This window comes from Phyllobates terribilis, unplaced genomic scaffold, assembly GCF_046119375.1.
Source record: "Phyllobates terribilis strain yellow unplaced genomic scaffold, ASM4611937v1 Scaffold_13__5_contigs__length_258822181, whole genome shotgun sequence".
Lineage (NCBI taxonomy): Eukaryota > Metazoa > Chordata > Amphibia > Anura > Dendrobatidae > Phyllobates > Phyllobates terribilis.
The window spans coordinates 132,957,410-132,979,547 of record NW_027362773.1 but is presented as its reverse complement, the minus strand read 5'-3'; the positions used below and the strand labels follow the sequence as shown (position 1 = coordinate 132,979,547).

Sequence of the window (22,138 nt, the reverse complement as noted above, 5' to 3'; positions counted from 1 at the left end):
TGGGTATTGGCAAGTACGGCTGGTATGCAGACAGGTGGGCACTGGCAAGCACGGCTGGTATGCGGACAGGTGGGCACTGGCAAGCACGGCTGGTATGCAGACAGGTGGGCACTGGCAAGCACCACTGGTATGCAGACTGGTGGGCACTGGCAAGCACGGCTGGTATGCAGACAGGGAGATACTGGCAAGCACGGCTGGAGTGCAGACCGGGAGGTACTAGCAGGTTGGAGCGCAGGCAAAATAGGGTCCAGTACAGACTGGGAGACAGGTACAGAGCCGCAGATAAACATAGTAAACATAGTTTGTAAAGCCGAATAAAGACTTGCGTCCATCAAGTTCGACCTGTTAGTTCTGTAATTGCTAAAGTTGATCCAGAGGAGGGCAAAAACCCCAAATGATTTAGCCAATCTTCACCTGAGGAAAAATTCCCTCCCGACTCTGAAACCAGCAGTCAGAATAAATCCCTGTATCAACCTACTATTTTATTTTATTTTTAAGTATACGCTGAAATCTGCCGGGTATCTAGAAATGCATCCAGTCCCCGCTTGAACTGGTTTAGTGAATCCGACATTACCGTCTCCTCACTCAGTGAATTCCATATTTTCACTGCTCTTACCGTAAAGAACCCCTTCCTATGCTGCTGCTGAAACCTTTTCTCTTCCAGTCTTAGTGAATGCCCTCTTGTTACCGTAATATCCCTCCTTTTGAACAAATCCCGGGCAAGATCTCTATACTGTCCCCTAACATATTTGTACACATTTATTATGTCCCCCCTCAACCTTCTCTTTTCCAGGCTGAATAGTCCTAGTTTTGCCAACCTCTCTAGGTATTGCAGTCCCTCCATTCCCTTTATTAATTTTGTTGCCCTCCTTTGTACCTTTTCAAGCTCATTTATATCCTTTCTATATATTGGGGCCCATAACTGAGCACAGTATTCCAAGTGTGGTCTGACCAGTGCTTTGTACAGTGGAAGAACAATGTTCTCATCCTTTGCAGCTATACCTCTTCTGATACATCCCATTACCCTGTTTGCCCTTACAGCAGCGGCCTGACTTTGGGCACTCCAATTTAGTTTGCTATCAATCAAGATGCCCAAGTCCTTCTCCATCTCTGAATTCCCCAATGATTTCCCATTCAGTGAGTACTGGTGACTTCCATTTTTCCTTCCCATATGTATGACCTTACATTTCTCCTCGTTAAACCTCATTTGCCATTTAATGCTCCACCTACCCAGCTTATCCAAATCCCTCTGTAGGTCTGCACTGTCCTCTTTTGTATTAATTGTTTTACATAACTTTGTGTCATCTGCAAATATTGATATTTTACTATTTATCCCGTTGACTATGTCGTTAATAAAGATATTAAATAACATTGGGCCTAGTACAGACCCCTGTGGTACCCCACTAGTGACGCTTACCCAATCTGAGTATATTCCATTTATAACCACCCTATGCCTTCTATCCTTAGCCAGTTAGCTACCCACTTGCAGACATTTTCCCCCAGCCCCATCATTCTCATTTTGTATACCAACCTATTATGTGGCACGCTATCGAACGCTTTTGAGAAGTCGAGATACACGACATCCACTGGTTCCCCCTGATCTACTCGAGAGCTAACCTCCTCGTAGAAGTCAATCAGGTTTGTTTGGCAGGAGCGATTCCTCATGAATCCATGTTGGTTCGGGATTAAAAGATTATTAGCATCAAGATGCTCCGTAATTGCCTCTTTAATGAAGCTTTCAAAAATTTTGCCCACAACAGACGTCAGACTCACCGGCCGATAGTTTCCGGCGTCACTTTTTGCTCCCTTTTTGAATATTGACACTACATTCGCCTGTCGCCAATCAAGTGGTACAGACCCAGTCTCAACAGAGTCCTTAAATATAAGATATAACGGTCTGTCTATCACATTACTTAGTTCCCTTAGTACCCGTGGGTGTATGCCATCAGGTCCTGGTGATTTGTTTATTTTAATGTTACTGAGGCGTTTCTGTACCCCAGCTTGGGTTAGATTTGTCATACTTAGTGGAGGATTAAGCTTGTCACTTCTCATTTCTCCTGTTAGTTCTATTTCCTTTGTGAAAGTTGTCGAAAAAAAATTATTTAATAGATTAGCTTTATCCTCATCTTTCTCTATGATTTTGCCTTCCTTACTTTTTATCGGTCCAATATTATCCGATTTAATCCTTTTACTATTTATATACGTAAAGAACAGTTTGGGATTTGATCTACTTTCCCTAGCAATACGTTTCTCTGTTTCCTCCTTCGCTATTTTTATTTGTTTTTTGCAGGTTCTCGTTTTTTCCTTGTAACACATTAGTGCCTCCTTACTGTTTTCCTGTTTTAATCTCTTGAATGCCTCTTTTTTGCTATTTAACGCCCCTTTTACGTTCTTGTTCAACCATATTGGTTTCCTCTTATTTCTGGCCCTTTTATTCCCATACGGTATATACCTCTCACACTGAGTATTCAGAATTCTTTTGAAGGTTTCCCATTTACTATTCGTATTCCTTTGATTAAGTACTTTGTCCCAGTCAATAAGTTGAAGGTTTTCTATCAGCTGATCAAACTTCGCCCTCCTAAAGTTTAATGTTTTTGTTGTTCCCTTATTGATAACCCTACTGACGGGCATTTTGAAGTCGATAATATTATGATCGCTATTACCTAGGTGCCCCCCTATCTGTACCTCAGTTATTCTATCAGGCCTATTAATCAATAATAAGTCCAACACGGCCTTCCCTCTCGTTGGTTCCTGCACTAGTTGGGAGAGATAATTATCCTTAATATTTGTCTAGAACCTTTATCCTTTCTGAGATCTACAGGTTTCTGGTTCCCAGTCAATATCCAGGTAGTTGAAATCCCCCATTACAATCACTTCATTATGTTTTGCTACTTTGTCTATTTGTCCTAATAGCAGATTCTCATTCTCCTCTGTTATATTTGGTGGCTTATAGCAGACCCCCAGTAATATTTTATTATTATTTTTTGCCCCCTCTATCTCTACCCACATGGACTCGACCCCCTCTTCTCCCTCTCCTATATCTTCCCTTAGTCTGGGTTTTAGACATGACTTTACATATAAGCAGACTCCTCCGCCTTTCCCCTGTTTCCGGTCCCTTCCAAATAAACTATAATCTAATAAATTTACCGCCCAGTCGTAGCTATCGTCTAGCCAAGTCTCTGTTATACCTACGATGTCATACCTCTCCTCCGATATAAGCGCCCGCAGCTCATCCGCCTTATTGGTCAGGCTTCTTGCGTTGGTCAGCATGCAAGATAAAACTTTGGGGTTATTTAGCATCCTATTCTTCTCTAATGATCTAACTGTGCTATCCCCACCCCCCTCTCCACCCTCATTATATTCACTTCTCCCCTTCCCCCTTGCTTGCCCACCTATTTCCTTGGTTTCCCCCCCCCCCGTCTCTAGTTTAAAAACTCCTCCAACCTATTAGCCATCTTCTTCCCCAGCGGTAGACAAGCAGATGCGGTAGACAAGCAGAGTAAAGCGAAACCACTGGAGCGGAGGACAAGGCAGAGCAGAGAGGAACTGCTGGTGCGGTGAGCAAGCAGAGCGGAGCGAAAACCGCAGGTGTAATGGGCAAGGCAGAGCAGAGCGGAACCGCCGGAGCGGTAGACAAGGCAGAGCAGAGAGAAACCGCAGGTGCGGTGGACAAGGCAGAGCAGAGCGGAACCGCCGGAGCGGTGGGCAAGGCAGAGCAGAGAGAAACCGCCGGAGCGGTGGGTAAGGCAGAGCAGAGAGAAGCCGCCGGAGCGGTGGGCAAGTCAGAGCAGAGAGAAACTGCTGGTGCAGTGAGCAAGGCAGAGCAGAGAGAAGCCGCCGGAGCGGTGGGCAAGTCAGAGCAGAGAGAAGCCGCCGGAGCGGTGGGTAAGTCAGAGCAGAGAGAAGCCGCCGGAGCGGTGGGTAAGGCACAGCAGAGAGAAGCCGCCGGAGCGGTGGGTAAGGCAGAGCAGAGAGAAGCAGCCGGAGTGGTGGGAAAGTCAGAGCAGAGAGAAATCGCCGGAGCGGTGGGTAAGGCAGAGCAGAGGGAAACCGCTGGAGCGGTGGGCAAGTCAGAGCAGAGAGAAACCGCAGGAGCGGTGGGCAAGGCAGAGCAGGGGTAAGCCGCCGGAGAGGTGGGTAAGGCAGAGCAGAGGGAAGCCGCCGGAGCAGTGGGCAAGTCAGAGCAGAGAGAAACCACCGGAGCGGTGGGTAAGGCAGAGCAGAGGGAAACCGCCGGAGCAGTGGGCAAGGCAGAGAGGACAGGGCTCTGTTCACATGGAACAGACTGGAAAATACAGGAAGATATGGAGGAAGGGAAAAGGGACAAGCAGAACCAGATACACACAAGGTACTTCCTATGAAGTAGCGAGTGGACACAAAACTCACAAACAGAAGTACAGAGACAACGAGTTGGAGTTAGGTGCAGGTTCAGATACTGCAGGAAAAGGGAAGGTATGGACATAGAGACAAACAGGTAACAGGCTAGGATACAATTCAGACAGGAACTGCTACTGCAAAGAGACACAAGAACGAGCCTGGGTATACAGCCCCCAGAGATGGCGGAAACGGACAAGAAGTCACAGATAACAGGTCTGGGTATGCAGCCCCCAGAGATGGCGGAAACGGACAGAAGTCACAGATAACAGGTCTGGTTATGCAGCCCCCATAGATGGCGGAAACAGACAAGAAGCAGAACTGGACCTGGCAACTTCAGAGTCAAGGAGCACACTGAATGTTAGTGTTGGTCAGGCACCTCCTACTGGGTGGAGGGGGTTTAAATATCCAGTGACTCACAGCAATAGGCTGGAGACGCATTAGGGGTGCGCCCACAGCAGCTATAAGAATCAGGAAGTAACCGGGCCGCCGCCCTAAGCAGTCAGTCAAGAGGCATGCACACAGCATGAACTGGAGCAAGATTTGCAGGCTGGACTGACAGGTAAGATTGCGGTCTTGCATAGTGGGAGGTGGTGCACTATGCAAGCACGCCACCAGGGATGTTACAATACACTTTCAATTCCGGAAGGAATTAATTGAGGAAAATATATCTATGTCTGTTAGGAGTAGACATAAATTTCAGTCAAAAATTGTACCATTTTCTCCTCTTCTGAATATAAAATTTGGTGTAAAGAGGTGGAGATGCAGTACACACCTTGAATAATCTGTGCTGAAATAATGCATTTTGTTGTGTTGCTCATTTAGTGTATTGCATGTTTAGTAATCTGTATTGTCATGTGATGTAGTTGTATTCTGCCCAGCAATAGGTAGTTAGTAGGGATAGACAGAGTTAATAGTCAAGAGGAGCCAAGAATAGGAGGAGCTACATGGGGACACATGGTATGACTTCCTGGTAGTGATGAAGATAGGATCCAGCATCCAGAAGCACCAGATCTAATGTCTGATAGTTGGCATGTTTATGGGTATTTGTTTGGCAAGAGGGAGACTAAAGACCCAGATAGTAAGATTCTGTGGAGAGGAAAGAAGCAGAGGGAAGCCGAATTGCAGACAGGAGGCCTAAAAGAAGTGAAAGGAAAGAAAAAGTACTGAGGCCTGGACCAAGAAGCATGTCAGGATGGTGTGGAGTTTTAACTGATAGGTAATGGAAGGGAAAAGTAAAGGAAAGCAAGAGGCAGAGAATACATATGGCATTGTACCTACTAAGGTAGCCAAGTAGTCGCCATATTGGGACACATCCTCTCCTATGGAGGAAGAAAGATGCGTTGGTACAGGATGGAGTCTATGACTCTTGTGGACTGGACTTTGGAAATGCTATTGAGCAGTCGTACTGACGAGTGTCTATCAGCAGACTGCTGGTGTGATTGAAGGATGTCTGATATGTCAAACTGTTATATATACACTGGCAAGTCAGCCTGAAGAATAAAAATGGCTGCTCAAAATGGTCCATGGAATACACAGATAATATTAATCTCCCATAAGCAGAGATACTTTTACTAATCACATTTGTATATATTATTATGTCACTGCTGTGAACAGACTAATTTTATTATAAGAGAATAACATAAAAGCTAAGTTTTATCATTATCTTAGTATTAAGGCAAAATATTTTTGCATTAGGGCAACTGGTGAAAGGAATATGCAAAATCAGTTTCCAAGAAGTTTGATGGCCTATGCAGGAGATGTGGTGCTCTTTGTAGAAAAACCAAACTACATACAGTACAGACCAAAAGTTTGGACACACCTTCTCATTTAAAGATTTTTCTGTATTTTCATGACTATGAAAATTGTACATTCACACTGAAGGCATCAAAACTATGAATTAACACATGTGAAATTATATAGTTAACAAAAAAGTGTGAAACAACTGAAAATATGTCTTATATTCTAGGTTCTTTAAAGTAGCCACCTTTTGCTTTGATAACTGCTTTGCACACTCTTGGCATTCTCTTGATGAGCTTCAAGAGGTAGTCACCGGAAATGGTTTTCACTTCACAGGTGTGCCCTGTCAGGTTTAATAAGTGGGATTTCTTGCCTTATAAATGGGGTTGGGACCATCAGTTGTGTTGTGCAGAAGTCTGGTGGATACACAGCTGATAGTCCTACTGAATAGACTGTTAGAATTTGTATTATGGCAAGAAAAAAGCAGCTAAGTAAAGAAAAACGAGTGGCCATGATTACTTTAAGAAATGAAGGTCAGTCAGTGCGAAAAATTGGGAAAACTGCAAGTGCAGTTGCAAAAACCATCAAGCGCTACAAAGAAACTGGCTCACATGAGGACCGCCCCAAGAAACGAAGATTAAGAGTCACCTCTGCTTCTGAGGATAAGTTTATATGAGTCACCCGCCTCAGAAATCGCAGGTTAACAGCAGCTCAGATTAGAGACCAGGTCAATGCCACACAGAGTTCTAGCAGCAGACACATCTCTTCAACAACTGTTAAGAGGAGACTTTGTGCAGCAGGCCTTCATGGTAAAACAGCTGCTAGGAAACCACTGCTAAGGACAGGCAACAAGCAGAAGAGACTTGTTTTGGCTAAAGAACACAAGGAATGGACATTAGACCAGTGGAAATCTGTGCTTTGGTCTGATGAGTCCAAATTTGAGATCTTTGGTTCCAACCACCGCAGCGGCATGCTGTTCCATCTGGTTTGTGTTTAGTTGGACCATCATTTATTTTTCAACAGGACAATGACCCCAAACACACCTCCAGGCTGTGTAAGGGCTATTTGACCAAGAAGGAGAGTGATGGGGTGCTACGCCAGATGACCTGGCCTCCACAGTCACCAGACCTGAACCCAATCGAGATGGTTTGGGGTGAGCTGGACTGCAGAGTGAAGGCAAAAGGGCCAACAAGTGCTAAGCATCTCTGGGAACTCCTTCAAGATTGTTGGAAGACCATTTCCGGTGACTACCTCTTGAAGCGCATCAAGAGATTGCCAAGAGTGTGCAAAGCAGTCATCACAAAGCAAAAGGTGGCTACTTTGAAGAACCTAGAATATAAGACATATTTTCAGTTGTTTCACACTTTTTTGTTAAGTATATAATTCCACATATGTTAATTCATAGTTTTGATGCCTGCAGTGTGAATGTACAATTTTCATAGTCATGAAAATACAGAAAAATCTTTAAATGAGAAGGTGTGTCCAAACTTTTGGTCTGTACTGTAGCTATATTAGCAAATTAAGCAGCACACAATTTTGGACCTCTGTTGTTCATAGCTAGACATTTACTTCAAACAGACCTGTCATTTGCTCAAGGCAAATTGAATTTGTCACAAATTTTTAAATGGAAGTTTTTCCTAAATTTGAATTTTTTACAATTTGCTTCAAGCAAATTCAGCAAAATGGAAACCTGATAGCTCCCATTTTTGTTGAAGTGTAGAGGGCAAGGAAAAAGGTTAAAAAAAATCAATACTCACCTCATCACTCACCGGTTTCCGGCTCAGTCCACTTTCTGGTGCTCTGCTCCATACAACCTTCTCTCTACTAATTTCATCGGCATGACATCCTCTTTGGTTGTCTTCATTCTGCATCGAGGATTCTGCCCAAGGGGATGACTAGGCCTTGAGAATCGCACGTCGTGATGTTCTAATGTGCAGCATAACATCAGAGGTCTACTTGATGCTGGAAGCCCTTTCACAGAGTGAAGGTGACCAAAGAGGACGTTGTGTGCCGGAGGAAGGAGGAAAGAAGAGGCAGGACGGAGGACTAGACAGTGGGCTGGAGTGGCAGGGCAGATGACCAGATAGGTGAGTATTATTTTTTTTTTCTTACACTCTGTGTGTATTATGCTTTGGGGTCTAGAAAGACCCCAAATGATGATAAGGAACATTCGATTTGAATCAAATAACTTCAATGCAAATCGTTTTCTCTGCCAAATTCACATGATCTGTAATAATAGAATCTTGCAAATTTGCTCATCACTACCTGACATCTCCCCTTGCCAGGCATGTTGGTTGTAGTAATTTCTCTTTTGAGTAGTGTTTTTGTATAAGTTCTATCATGTATCTTGCGCTTATCATCATCTAAAAAATACTACGTAACTTTCCATTGACCATTATTAGAAGTACTTACATACTTTACAGCAGCCATTGGGTAACAGTTTAACGGTTCCCTGCATGAAAAGAAAAGGACATAATGATGCAACATACGATACAGAATCATGAGAGGATATTATGTAGTTACATGTGTAGCAGATTCATTGCAGAAATTTCTGCAGCTGAAAAATCCATCCATCCATTTGATTCTCAATAAATTTGGTACATTTTGGACTGTCAGTGATAAGTTTGACCCAAAAAGTGTCCTGACTAGTGATGAGCGAGCACTAAAATGCTCGGGTACTCGTTGCTCGGGTTGAGCAAATTGGAATACTTGGGTGCTCGACCCGAGCAACGAGCCCAATGTAAGTCTATGGGAAACTCGAGCATTTTTCAGGCGGCTCCCCCCGGCGGTCTGCAGAGGGCCTAAAAATTGCCCAAATCGATGGGAACAGTGCTCAAATGACATGGGAACAGCATGGGGAAGACCCCTGGAAGCATTTCTGACTCCCAGGTCACAGCTGTGAACAACGTTGTCAAAGGTATTACGCCACTTTTACGGACTCACAATAAAACATACCAAAACAAAACCAAAATGGATTTTCCTGGGAAATATGTTAAGGAACATCCTTTCCATGACATGTACAATGTATATAAAGCTAAATAAATAACCAAAAACAAAAATACTTCTCCACACCTTGGGCTATGTTCACACGTAGCGTTTTTGATACGTTTTTGCACTTTTGCATTGCTTTCAACAAAGACAAATGCATTCACTGGGAAATGTCATTTTAACATTTTACAACCTTATCTGGCCATGTAGTGTGTGACACATCATCAGACACATGCATACAGTGCTGAAAAGACATGGGAACAGCATGGGGAAGACCTCTAGAAGCATTTCTGAGTCCCAGGTCACTGTCTAAAAGTGTGCCCATCATAAGTGATCCTTGGCGCGTGCGAAGATGCCTCCCGCCATGCACCTGTCGTTGCAGACTTGCAACAATCAAAGTCCACGTCCTTGTCCCAGTGCAGCGTTCAGTTGTCCCTACTTTTTTTGCTGAGAGTTGTATTTAGCTCGGTGAAAGGACTGGCATAGAGGGAAACCGTATCTACCCTGGGTGTCATTTCTCCCAGGAAGTCCTCTAATGCAGCTTGTTGCAGAAGCAATGGCAGCCCGTCCAACATCAACTCGCACTTGTCGGTGGTGCTTTGACACACACACATCTTTCTTTGCGCATTTAATATCACGAATACAGAGTTGGACAATGGCCTGATCTGCAATGCGGTTTAAGAAATAACATGCATAAGCATGGCCGATCCACCTTAAAAAAGCAGCCATAGAGTGTCCGGGAACCTTCCCCCACGCTTTTCTTAGCCAGGGCTGCTTCTCGGCAGGGTTGGACGGGCCCACCAGAGAACAGGAGACTCCTCCGGCGGGCCCTGGCTTCTCCTTCAGGAGAGTTCATAGTGCCGAGGTGAGGCCATGATGATGATAGAGGCCACCATCTGCTTAGTTTTCAGCTACTTGGAATGCAAGTGCAAGTATGCAGCCAGCCACCCACGCACCCACAGGCCGCAACACTAAACTGCCAGATTTCTGGGCAGCTGCTTGCACTTGAAATATGGCCTTTTAAGCTCATGGAGGCGGAAGCTTTTCACAACCTCATGCCGACGGTGGCCGGGTGTCCATACTCGGTCCCCAGCCGCCACTATTTCTCCCGGTATCGTCTCCGCCTTCCACAAGCACGGGTCCCACAACATTACCCGTGCCCTCCCCAGTGCACTTACTGGGAAGGACCGCCTAACCACAAACACGTGGACAGGTGAATGTGGCCAAGGACAGTACGGAGCCAGTCCACAACTTTTTTTTCTGAGAGTTGTATTTAGCTCGGTGAAAGGACTGGCATAAAGGGAAACCGTATCTACCCTGGGTGTCATTTCTCCCAGGAAGTCATCTAATGCAGCTTGTTGCAGAAGCAATGGCAGCCCGTCCAACATCAACTCGCACTTGTCGCTGGTGCTTTGACACACACACATCTTTCTTTGCGCATTTAATTTCTTGAATACAGAGTTGGACAATGGCCTGATCTGTAATGCGGTTTAAGAAATAACATGCATAAGGATGGCCGATCCACATTAAAAATGCAGCCATAGAGTGTCCAGCAACCTTCCGCCACACTTTTCTTAGCCAGGGCTGCTTCTCGGCAGGGTTGGACGGGCCAACCAGAGAACCGGAGACTCCTCCGGCGGGCCCTGGCTTCTCCTTCAGGAGAGTTCATAGTGCCGAGGTGAGGCCATGATGATGATAGAGGCCACCATCTGCTTAGTTTTCTGCTACTTGGAATGCAAGTGCAAGCATGCAGCCAGCCACCCACCCAACCACAGGCCGCAACACAACACTAAACTTCCAGATTTCTGGGCAGCTGCTTGCACTTGAAATATGGCCTTTTAAGCTCGTGGAGGCGGAAGCTTTTCACAACCTCATGCCGATGGCGGCCGGGTGTCCATACTCGGTCCCCAGCCGCCACTATTTCTCCCGGTATCGTCTCCGCCTTCCACAAGCACGGGTCCCACAACATTACCCGTGCCCTCCCCAGTGCATTTACTGGGAAGGACCGGCTAACCACAAACACGTGGACAGGTGAATGTGGCCAGGGACAGTACGGAGCCAGTCCACAACTTTTTTTTCTGAGAGTTGTATTTAGCTCGGTGAAAGGACTGGCATAAAGGGAAACCGTATCTACCCTGGGTGTCACTTCTCCCAGGAAGTCCTCTAATGCAGCTTGTTGCAGAAGCAATGGCAGCCCGTCCAACATCAACTCGCACTTGTCGGTGGTGCTTTGACACACACACATCTTTCTTTGCGCATTTAATTTCTTGAATACAGAGTTGGACAATGGCCTGATCTGTAATGCGGTTTAAGAAATAACATGTATAAGCATGGCCGATCCACATTAAAAAAGCAGCCATAGAGTGTCCGGGAACCTTCCGCCACGCTTTTCTTAGCCAGGTCTGCTTCTCGGCAGGATTGGACGAGCCAACCAGAGAACCGGAGTATTAGGAGGGCGGTTGCAGACAACTTTATTATAATGGAACGCAACCGACCCCGGGGTCCGGGATGCAGCCTGGTGGACTGCTGCCAAACACTTTCCGGGTGGAAAGGAAAGCAACCAACTTAAATGATAAACCCCTCCGTATTACAGCACACTGGAAAGGGTATAAGAATGCGCACTATCTCCGTTAGCAGCACGAGAGATATGCGGTAAAAAACTATCTGTAGTCCTGTTACAGCACAGGGACTACACTGGCGGCGCTAGGATGCGTGTGTGACTACGCCGACGGGTACACGTGCCTCCAGCCGGCGTGCTACCGGACTGAAGGGTAATACTCCACGTGGCTGACAGGCGATAGCCGTGGACAGGACGTCTGCAGGCTGCTCGGGATGTTAGGCGAACCCTTTGGCAGAGCCAGACTGCAAGACGGAGCTACCTGCCTATTTCCACTACACCTGCCTATGGAAACTGCGTGGAACACAGTCGTCCACACAACAGCATCACTTGCTCAAAGATCAGAGCGCGCCGCCAAGTTTATGGGCGGGTCTTTTAAAGACTAAGCCCTGCCCACCTTCGCACTATTGGTGGCGTCACCCACAACCAATCAGGCAGTGCCAGGACACCGGATCAGGTGGTTGCCAAACCACCAATCACGGTCCGCCAGGTCACGGACATGCTCAGTGCGGAGAATCCTGGACTTAAGCTCCTCCAACAGCCCTGTCTCCCTCCGCAACCTATGCTTAACATTGCTAGGCACAAATACCCAAAAGACAATCTGTACATCTAGTGCACCAGCTAGGTGTTGGGGCTGATGATGATGATGCTGAGCAGCATCAGCCCTAGTTTGACTGGAATGGGAGACCACAGAAGGTTCTGGACCCATTTCAAATCCAGCAACTGCCTGACAACTAACATTATCACCCCTTCACTTGACACTCATTTTCCTCAACGAGCAGGGGAGCATGAATATGGTCCATCAGGTCACAGAGAAGATCCTCAGAACTGTGATCCCTCCGGTGTACAGGGTACCTTTTTTAAAGCGGGGGGCAAACTTAGCAGACTCCCCGCGTACTTTAGTATTGCGAGCCGTGAGCCACACTCTGTCGCCCGGATAGAATACAGGAGCAGGACGACGAGAAGTGACAACCGACTCTCTATGTGTGGAGTCCATTATGGGTGACAGATGGAGAAGACCAGTCGGACTTTGACGGGAAGATTTATCTCTCGCACAGACAGGACACGCGAGAACAAAGTCCTTGACTTCCTGGCGCCACCGGGGCCACCAATAGGACCGTTGAAGGGACTTAGTGGTACGTTTGACCCCCAGATGAGCTCCGATCTTAGGGGCATGAGCCCAGGAGAGCACCATATTTTGTAGATTAGGGGAAACAAACATCCTCCCCGACAGAACCTGGTTAGAGGACACTGCAGCCACCCTCTCTACCTGAGAGTTCTTTTTGACATAGTCTGACAAGACCCGGGTCCTGGGGACAGACAAAGAATCTGTACCGGAAGCCACAACGGTAGAGGAATCAGAAACTACCCTCTGGGTGACTGTGACCATACACTGAGACGCACAATTCTCACTCCAGGAAGAAATTCTCCCCGTATTCCAGTCAATGTGTGGAGTATGACAACGTAGCCAGGGGAGACCCAATAACACCTCGTCTAATCCACCGGCAATAATAAGAAAGGAGATGACCTCCCGGTGGCCTTGAGGAAATGACATGGTGAGGGGAATCGACTGGTGGGTGATTTGCGTGTCCAGGAGTGAACCATTGACTACACTGATGTTCATTGGTCTTGACAGTAACTCTATAGGGATGGCGTGCCTCTGGGCAAACGTAGATGACAAAAAATTGCCATCAGCACCAGAGTCCACCCACGCCTTGGCAGTAACTGCAGATGTACCAAAGGACAATGTCACATTATATAATAATTTGGAGGAAGAAGTCCCAGAATCTAATACACTTCCTCCAACGGTGGTAAGACCTACTCGTTCTCCCGACTGCTTGGAACCCTTATTTATGGGGGACTCCAAGAGATGTGCAGGTCGGGAACGAGAGGGACTAGACTCAGTCCGGGATATATCCATAGCCTCAGGCTCCGGGTCGGGAGTCGCGAGTTCGGAAATGGGTCTAGCGAGTGATGGTGCCAATCGATACTGAGGTTTGGCAACCACCAGCTCTAACCTGTGTTCTGCATGATGCAAATCAATTCGGTTTGCGAGAGATATTAACTCCTCCAGGGAGGTTGGAATCTCTCTGGTAGATAGAGCATTTTTAACATGACCAGCCAGACCCTTCCAGAACACCGGGATAAGCGACCACTCAGTCCAATCCAGTTCAGCCGCTAGGGTTCTAAACTGGATGGCATAGTGGCTGGCGGTGGCCGAACCCTGGATCAACGCAAGAAGCTTAAGGGCCGTATCATGCGTGACCTGAGGACCAAGGAATATACTTTTTAGGGTCTTAAGGAAAAGACCCGCATTTGCTACAACCGGATCATTCCGCTCCCATAGAGGAGTAGCCCACTCCAGAGCCCTGTGGGAGAGTAATGAGATGACATAACCCACTTTGGCTCTTTCGGAGGGGAACCATGCCTCCATCATCTCCAAGTGAATGGAGCATAAATTAATAAAACCCCTGCAAAATTTACTGTCCCCAGAAAATTTTTCCGGGAGAGCAAAATGGGGTAATGGCGCACTTGCAGTGGTTGCAGTATTCACCGCAGCCGAGTAAATAATATTGGCTGCTAAAGAAGCCGCCTGGGTAGCTACTGCAGTGATATCAGCGACCGGGACAGCTTGTTCCAGAGACTTAAGCCTGGCCTCAATTCGCTGTATATAGTGCAGCAGTTGCTGGTTGTCGGCCTTGTTCGGCAAGACCCTGGCGCTCTGATACTGTTAGGAGGGCGGTTGCAGACAACTTTATTATAATGGAACGCAACCGACCCCGGGGTCCGCGATGCAGCCTGGTGGACTGCTGCCGAACACTTTCCAGGTGGAAAGGAAAGCAACCAACTTAAATGATAAACCCCTCCGTGTTACAGCACACTGGAACGGGTATAAGAATGCGCACTATCTCCGTTAGCAGCATGAGAGATATGCTGTAAAAAACTATCTGTAGTCTTGTTACAGCACAGGGACTACACTGGCGGCGCTAGGATGCGTGTGTGACTACGCCGACGGGTACACGTGCCTCCAGCCGGCGTGTTACCGGACTGAAGGGTAATACTCCACGTGGCTGACAGGCGATAGCCGTGGACAGGACGTCTGCAGGCTGCTCAGGATATTAGGTGACCCCTTTGGCAGAGCCAGACTGCAAGATGGAGCTACCTGCCTATTTCCACTAGCCTGCCTATTTCCACTACACCTGGACCAGATAGGCGTTGGGGCTGATGATGATGCTGAGCAGCATCAGCCCTTGCTGGACCAGAATGGGAGACCACAGAAGGGTCTGGACCCATTTCTTATCCAGCAACAGCCTGATGCCTAACACGGAGACTCCTCTGGTGGGCCCTGGCTTCTCCTTCAGGAGAGTTCATAGTGCCAAGGTGAGGCCATGATGATGATAGAGACCACCATATACTTAGTTTTCTGTTACTTGGAATGCGAGTGCAAGTATGCAGCCAGCCACCCACGCACCCACAGGCGGCAACACTAAACTGCCAGATTTCTGGGCAGCTGCTTGCACTTGAAATATGGCCTTTTAAGCTCGAGGAGGCATAAGCTTTTCACAACCTCATGCCGGCGGTGGCCGGGTGTCCATATTCGGTCCCAGCCGCCACTATTTCTCCTGGTATCGTCTCCGCCTTCCACAAGCACGGGTCCCACAACATTCCCCGTGCCCTCTCCAGTGCACTTACTGGCAAGGACCACCTAACCACAAACACGTGGCCAGGGAGAGTACGGAGCCAGTCCACAACTTTTTTTGCTGAGAGTTGTATTTAGCTCGGTGAAAGGACTGGCATAGAGGGAAACCGTATCTACTCCGGCTGTCATTTCTCCATCACCAGGTTCCGCCCATTGTCACACATGACCATGCCTGGCTGTATGTTCAGTGATGAGAGCCACAGATCAGGCTGCTGTGTTACAACTTTCAACAACTCTGCAGCGCTGGGCGGATTGTCAATTAAGCATTAAGCATGTTATCTTCAGCACAGCCTGTTGCCGCTTGGCCAAGGCAGTGCTGCAGTGCTGTCTGCTATGATCTGCAACATGTACTAAGGAAAGAAGGAGGAAAGCTGTCCCTACAGTAAGACTAAGCTGAATCCCTACGATGGAGCGGGCTGCCTGTTCCTTGCGAACGGACCCGCCTTAGTACTCAGGTAAGTCTGAACAAAGATCTATAGAATAAAGGAAGGAGTCCCTAAAAGAACTAAGGACTGGAACAAAAATGGGACACCTCCTGAACAGAGAAAGTTGTTGCAGAACACAAAAAGAAAAACTGACAAAAAAGTACTAGAGGTCCCAGAAGGACCAAGCGAAATGACAGAGATAGGCACCGAAGCACCTGGCTAGCAAAATAGTCAAACAACACTGAAGTCCAGCACAGCCAAAAGGGCGGAGCGGGAATATAAAGGCAGATGGTCACATGACCACAAAACACAAGATGAAAAAAACAAACAGGAGGGTTCTAACAGTACCCCCTTTTTTATGAGGATCCTCCGGATCCTCCAGGACCAAGCCTATCCAGAAACCTCTGGTGGAAAGCTCTAACAAGCCTAGGAGCAGAGACATCATCCGCCCTTACCTAGGAGTTATCTTCGGGACCGAAACCCTTTCAGGAGACAAGATACTGTAATCTCCCTCTATGCCATCTAGAATTCAAGATACGAGAAATTTCATATTCGCCGTCTTCCACCACAGGAGGAACTGTGACAGTGGCATCCCTTTCTGATACATCAGCCTTTTTCAACAAGGAAACATGAAACACAGGATTAATCTTCCAGGAAGTAGGGACATCCAACCTAACCGCAGATGGGTTAACAACCTGAAGCACTTTAAATGGACCCACAAACTTAGGACCCAGATTTTTAGAAGGAATCCTCAACCGCAGGTTCTTTGAGGACAACCAAACCATGTCACCCACAGTAAACAAAACCTCCTTACGTTTCCTGTCAAAATACTTCTTGGACTTCTTGTTAGCCTCTTGAAGGTTGCAACGTACATTAGTCCAAACTCTCTCCAAATCACCAGAAAAATTCTCCTCCTCCGGCACCGCCGACCCCCAATTTGGAGAATGAACGAAAAGACGGATGTCTCCCAGTACAACAAAAAAAAGGAGAACACCCAGCAGAGGATGATGTATGATTGTTAAGAGCAAATTCTGCGAGAGGCAGAAACTCAGACCACACCTCTTGATTATCCGCCACAAAACAACGCAAAAACTGTTCTACATCCTGGTTCTTTCTTTCAGTATGTCCATTAGACTTAGGATGATACCCAGACGAAAATGACAAATGGACTCCCAACCTGTCACCAAAAGCACGCCAAAAGTGAGCCACAAACTGAGGTCCTCTATCAGAAACAATATCCGTGGGAATGCCATGAAGCTTGACAATCTCCTTAACAAACGCCTTAGCGAGTGTCTTGGCGCAGGGCAACTTAATGAATGGAACCAAATGACACATCTTGCTAAAACGGTCCACGACCACCCAGATGACAGTAAAACCCTCGGACACAGGAAGATCAGTAATAAAATCCATTGTGAGATGCGTCCAAGGCACACTAGGAACCTCCAGAGGGCAAAGCAACACCACAGCAGGAGTATGTGAAGCCTTTGACCTAGCACACACCGTACATTGACGCACCCACTTGATGACTTCTTTCTGCCATCCAGGCCACCAAAAACTGCGACTGATAAGTCTCTTAGTCTCCGAAATTCCTGGATGACCTGCCAACCGAGACTCATGACACTCCACAAACAAATCTCTCCTAAAGGTTCTAGGCATGAACAACCTCTCATGAGGAGTGTTAGATGGAGCATCATCTTGAGCTTTCAGAATCCCATTCTCCAAAACGGAGTCCAATGCCGCCACCACAACTCCTTTCTGTAAAATGCTCTCCTCCTCCTCGGCACCGACCGTAGGAGAGAAGCTGCGAGATAAAGCATCAGCTTTAACATTCTTAGTACCAGGGATATAGGTAACAGAAAAATGAAACCGAGAAAAAAAAAGTGCCCACCTAGCTTGACGGGCATTCAAGCGCTTGGCAGCATCCAGATAGATCAAATTCTTATGATCTGTGAAAACCTTAATAGGAAATTTAGCGCCTTCCAAAAGATGATGCCAATGTTCAAACACAAGTTTAATAGCCAGCAACTCCTGGTTTCCAACATCATAATTCAGTTCGGCTTCTGAAATTTTTTTCGAAAAGAAGGCACAAGGATGTATTCCATCCCTGTTCTCCTGAGACAAAACTGCTCCAACCCCCACCGATGAAGCATCGACCTCAACCAAAAAAGGCTTGGTCTCATCAGGCTGCATAAGGATAGGGGCAGAACTGAACCTCTCTTTGAGATACTTAAACGCTTCAATGGCCTCAGTAGTCCACTGGACCGTATTCCACCTTTCCTGGTGAGATCGGTTAGAGGCTTAACAATTACAAAAAAATTCTTAATGAATTTCCTGTAATAATTGGCAAAACCCAAAAATCTCTGTATAGATTTCAAACCAATAGGCCTAGGACATTCCTGCACAGCCTGAACCTTCACCGGGTCCATCTCAAAGCCCTCGCTGGAGACAATGTAGCCCAAAAAACTAATTTTCTACACAACGAACTCACATTTCTCCAGCTTAGCAAAGAGTGAATTATCACTCAATAACTTCAAAACTTCACGTACACTCTGCCAATGGGACTCTAGATCTGGTGAATAAATCAAAATGTCACCCAAATACACAACCACATTCTTACCAATCAAAGGTCTCAGGGTGTCATTAATAATGTTCTGAAAAAATGCAGGTGCATTGGTAAGACCAAAAGGCATCACCAGATTCTCAAAATGATCTACCGGAGTGTTAAAAGCAGTTTTCCATTCATCACCCTCCTTCACTCGTAACAAATTGTATGCCCCCCGGAGATCAATTTTAGAGAACCACTTGGCCCCACTAACTGGTTAAACAAGTCAGGAATTAACGGCAATGGGTAGGAATTGTGTACGGTAATCTTATTAATTTCACGAAAATCCAGACATGGGCGTAACCCCCCATCCTTTTTTTTAACAAAGAAAAATCCAACTGCCACAGGTGACTTAGAAGATCTAATGTGACCAGCAGCCAGGCTAGTCTGTATGTACTCCTCCAAGGCCTTTCTTTCAGGGATAGTCAGATTAAACAAGCGACTCTTGGGAAGAATAGCTCCCGGAACAAACTCAATGGCGCAATCATAATCCCTATGAGGAGGTAAAACTTGCGACTCCTCCTCCGAAAAAATCCTCCAAAAATCTTGAATAGGAACCGGTAATTCCCCTTTTTCCACAGCCGCAATGCGACCATTACAACATCTATCATAGCACTTCAGACTCCAAGACTTAATCACATTAGTAGACCAGTCCAGTAAAGGATTGTGCAGTTTTAACCAAGGCAAACCTAGAAAGACCGGAGAGGGTAAATTATCTAATACAACCAAGTCCAAAATTTCTTGGTGAACTCCATTGATAGTGAGGGGAAATGCAGCAACCTTGTGCGAAGGGAGTGTTATCAATTACAATCTCAGAAATAGGTGATGACAAAGGTTTGGATTTCAATTTAAGTTTTTCCAAAAACCCTTTATCAATCACATTAAGTGTTGAACCACAATCCACAAATACCTGAAATTCAATCAAATCTTCCTGCAAAGTAGTACTCCCAGAAAGAAATACTCCTGCAGAGCGTAAACAAGCTATACGGGCGTACCTGACCGTTTTTTTTCTTTCTTTACTTAAACGAAGCTCACAATACTTAATCAAATGGTCTTTACCACAAAAATGACTCAATCCCTCGGCAAACCTATGGTCTCTTTCCTGAGAGCGGAGTGACATCACCCCAACCTCCATCGGTTCTCCGCCGTCTGAGCAGATTTTCTGGGGACTAGGACCTGGCATTACAGGAGTCTTTACCTCATTCAGCCTAGACCTCAGCCTCCTATCCACAGGAACAGCTAATTGCATGGCATCCTGCAGAGTCTCAGGTGCGGGGAATGCAATTAGCAAATCCTTAACCCTTTCACTCAGACCAGCAAGAAACAGACATTTCAGAGCAGGATCATTCCATTTAACTTCTGAAGCCCATCTTCTAAAGTGTGTGTAATAGTTTTCAACATCAACTGACCCCTGATTCAAATGCCTGAGTTCTGCCTCAGCAGATGAGATTCGATCAGGATCATCATATAATAACACCATAGCAGCAAAAAATTCTTCTACCGACCTTAAGCATGAATCATTAGGTTGGAGAGAAAAGGCCCACCCTGTGGTTCATTGCACAAAAGTGACATAATAAAACCAATGTGCTGTGATTCATTCCCAGAGGACCTTGGTCTCAAACGAAAATATAACAAACAAGCATTTTTAAAGGAAAAAAAATCTTGCTGTCTACCATAAAAAACATCAGGCAGTCCTACCTTGGATTCCACAAAATGCGCTCCAGAACAGCTACTCATGTGTTGCTGGAGATCGACCACCTCCAGAGTCAACCCCTGCAAGCGATGAGCCCAATCCTGGATGGAAACCACACTGATCCCCGAATTTCTTTCCTTTTAGTTTTTTGGGCTGGATTTACTGTTATTATCTGCAACATGTACTAAGGAAAGAAGGAGGAAAGTTGTGCCTACAGTAAGACTAAGCTAAATCCCTACGATGGAGCGGGCTGCCTGTTCGTTGCGAAAGGACCCACCTTAGTCCTCAGCTAGTCTGAACTAAGACCTATAGAATAAAGGAAGGAGTCCCTAAAAGAACTAAGGACTGGAACAAAATGGGACACCTCCTGAACAGAGAAAGTTGTTGCAGAACACAAAAAGAAAAACTGACAAAAAGGTACTAGAGGTCCCAAAATGACCAAGCAAACTGACAGAGATAGGCACCGAAGCACCTGCCTAGCAAAACAGTCAAACAACACTGAAGTCCAGCACAGCCAAAAGGGCGGAGCTGGAATATAAAGGCAGGTGGTCACGTGACCGCAAAACACAAGATGGAAAAAACAAACAGGAGGGTTCTAACACTGTCAGCTTGTGACTGATGTGGTCATTTTAGAGATGGAGGAGGAGGTGCATGAGCTGAACAGTGTGATTACATTGAGGTTAAATTGGTGACGCTGTTTTTTATACTAAAGAAAGATCCGGCTATGCTTTGTTGTTCCCATTATTAACAAGTGGGTCTCCTATACTGTTATTGAGTATACAGTGACTGCAAGGGCTGCCAAAAATTTGGACGCAACCCAATACCCCTTTGAAGAGACATAGAGGAGGGTCTCAGTAAAAATTATGTTCCCATTATAAAGGAGCGGGTCTCCTATAGTGGTAACGTCCATGCTATGACTGCAATGGTTGTCAAAATTTGGGAAAAACCCCACTAAGACTTTAAAGACACACAGAGCAGGGCCACAGTAACAAGTACGACATGTTCCCATTATAAAGGAGAGAGTCTGCTATACAGTTATAGGGTATGCAGTGAGTCCAACGGCTGACCAATTTTAGGAAAAAGCCCACTAAGAATTTAAAGACACATAGAGCAGGGCCACAGTAACGACAAATTCCCATTAGAAAGGAGAGAGTCTCCCATAGTGTTGGCCTATGCAGTGAATGCAAGGGCTGAGAAAAATTTGGAGGCACTTCAATGCCCCTTGGAAGAGACGTGGAGGAGGGCCTCATAAAAAAATGTTCCCATTAGAAAGGAGCAGGCCTCCTATACTTGTAATGCCCATGTACTAAGTGTTAAGTGTATGGACTGACAAACATTTAGCCCTGAGGGGTATACATGAACATACTGTATAAAAAATTTTTTTTACGGGCATCATAAACACCCTTTAAAAAAATTATGTGGGTGTTGCATCACGGACCACGGTCACCCTGGTGATATGGTGATGGAGGATGAGGAGAAGGAGGAGGACACGAGCAAATAGCCAAAATCAGGAAGCATATACCCATGTATGGGTGTGAAAAGGTGCACCTCCCAAGAAAAGACATTGGATTGGAGTTTATGTTACGCTGCTATCATTCGGTGTTGTTGAGAAGTCTGGCCCAATCCAGCCCTTGTTCATTTTTATAAGAGTCAGCCTGTCAGCATTTTCAGTTGACAGGCCTATGCGCTTATCAGTTATAATTCCACCAGCGGCACTAAAAACCCGCTCTGATAAAATGCTGGTGGCATGGCAGGCCATAGAGAGCCAATACATTCCACATATCCAGCTTGGATACCCAATAATTATAAGGCACAGCGGAATCACGGAGGACGTTGGTACAGTCGGCAAGGTACTCCCTCAGCATCTTCCCAAACTTTGCACTCCTTGTGAGAGTACCGCGCGCCTCAGGGCCTGTGCGATGGGGGGTCTGAGAAAACTCTCCCATAACTTTGACAGTGTTCCCCTGCCTCTGCTGGATTGAAGTTGTGTCTCTCTCGC

At 46.3% G+C, this 22,138-nt stretch overlaps 1 protein-coding gene across 1 annotated transcript in view; it reads right to left on the bottom strand.

Annotated features, from left to right (window-relative positions):
* Window positions 1-22,138, bottom strand: part of LOC141173622 (mucin-2-like) — a 212,298-nt gene that overhangs the window by 13,704 nt on the left and 176,456 nt on the right. Inside the window, exon 48 of the mRNA XM_073657923.1 lies at window positions 8,527-8,566. Within this exon, the coding sequence (XP_073514024.1) occupies window positions 8,527-8,566 (40 nt within the window). The remainder of the gene's footprint in view (window positions 1-8,526; window positions 8,567-22,138) is intronic.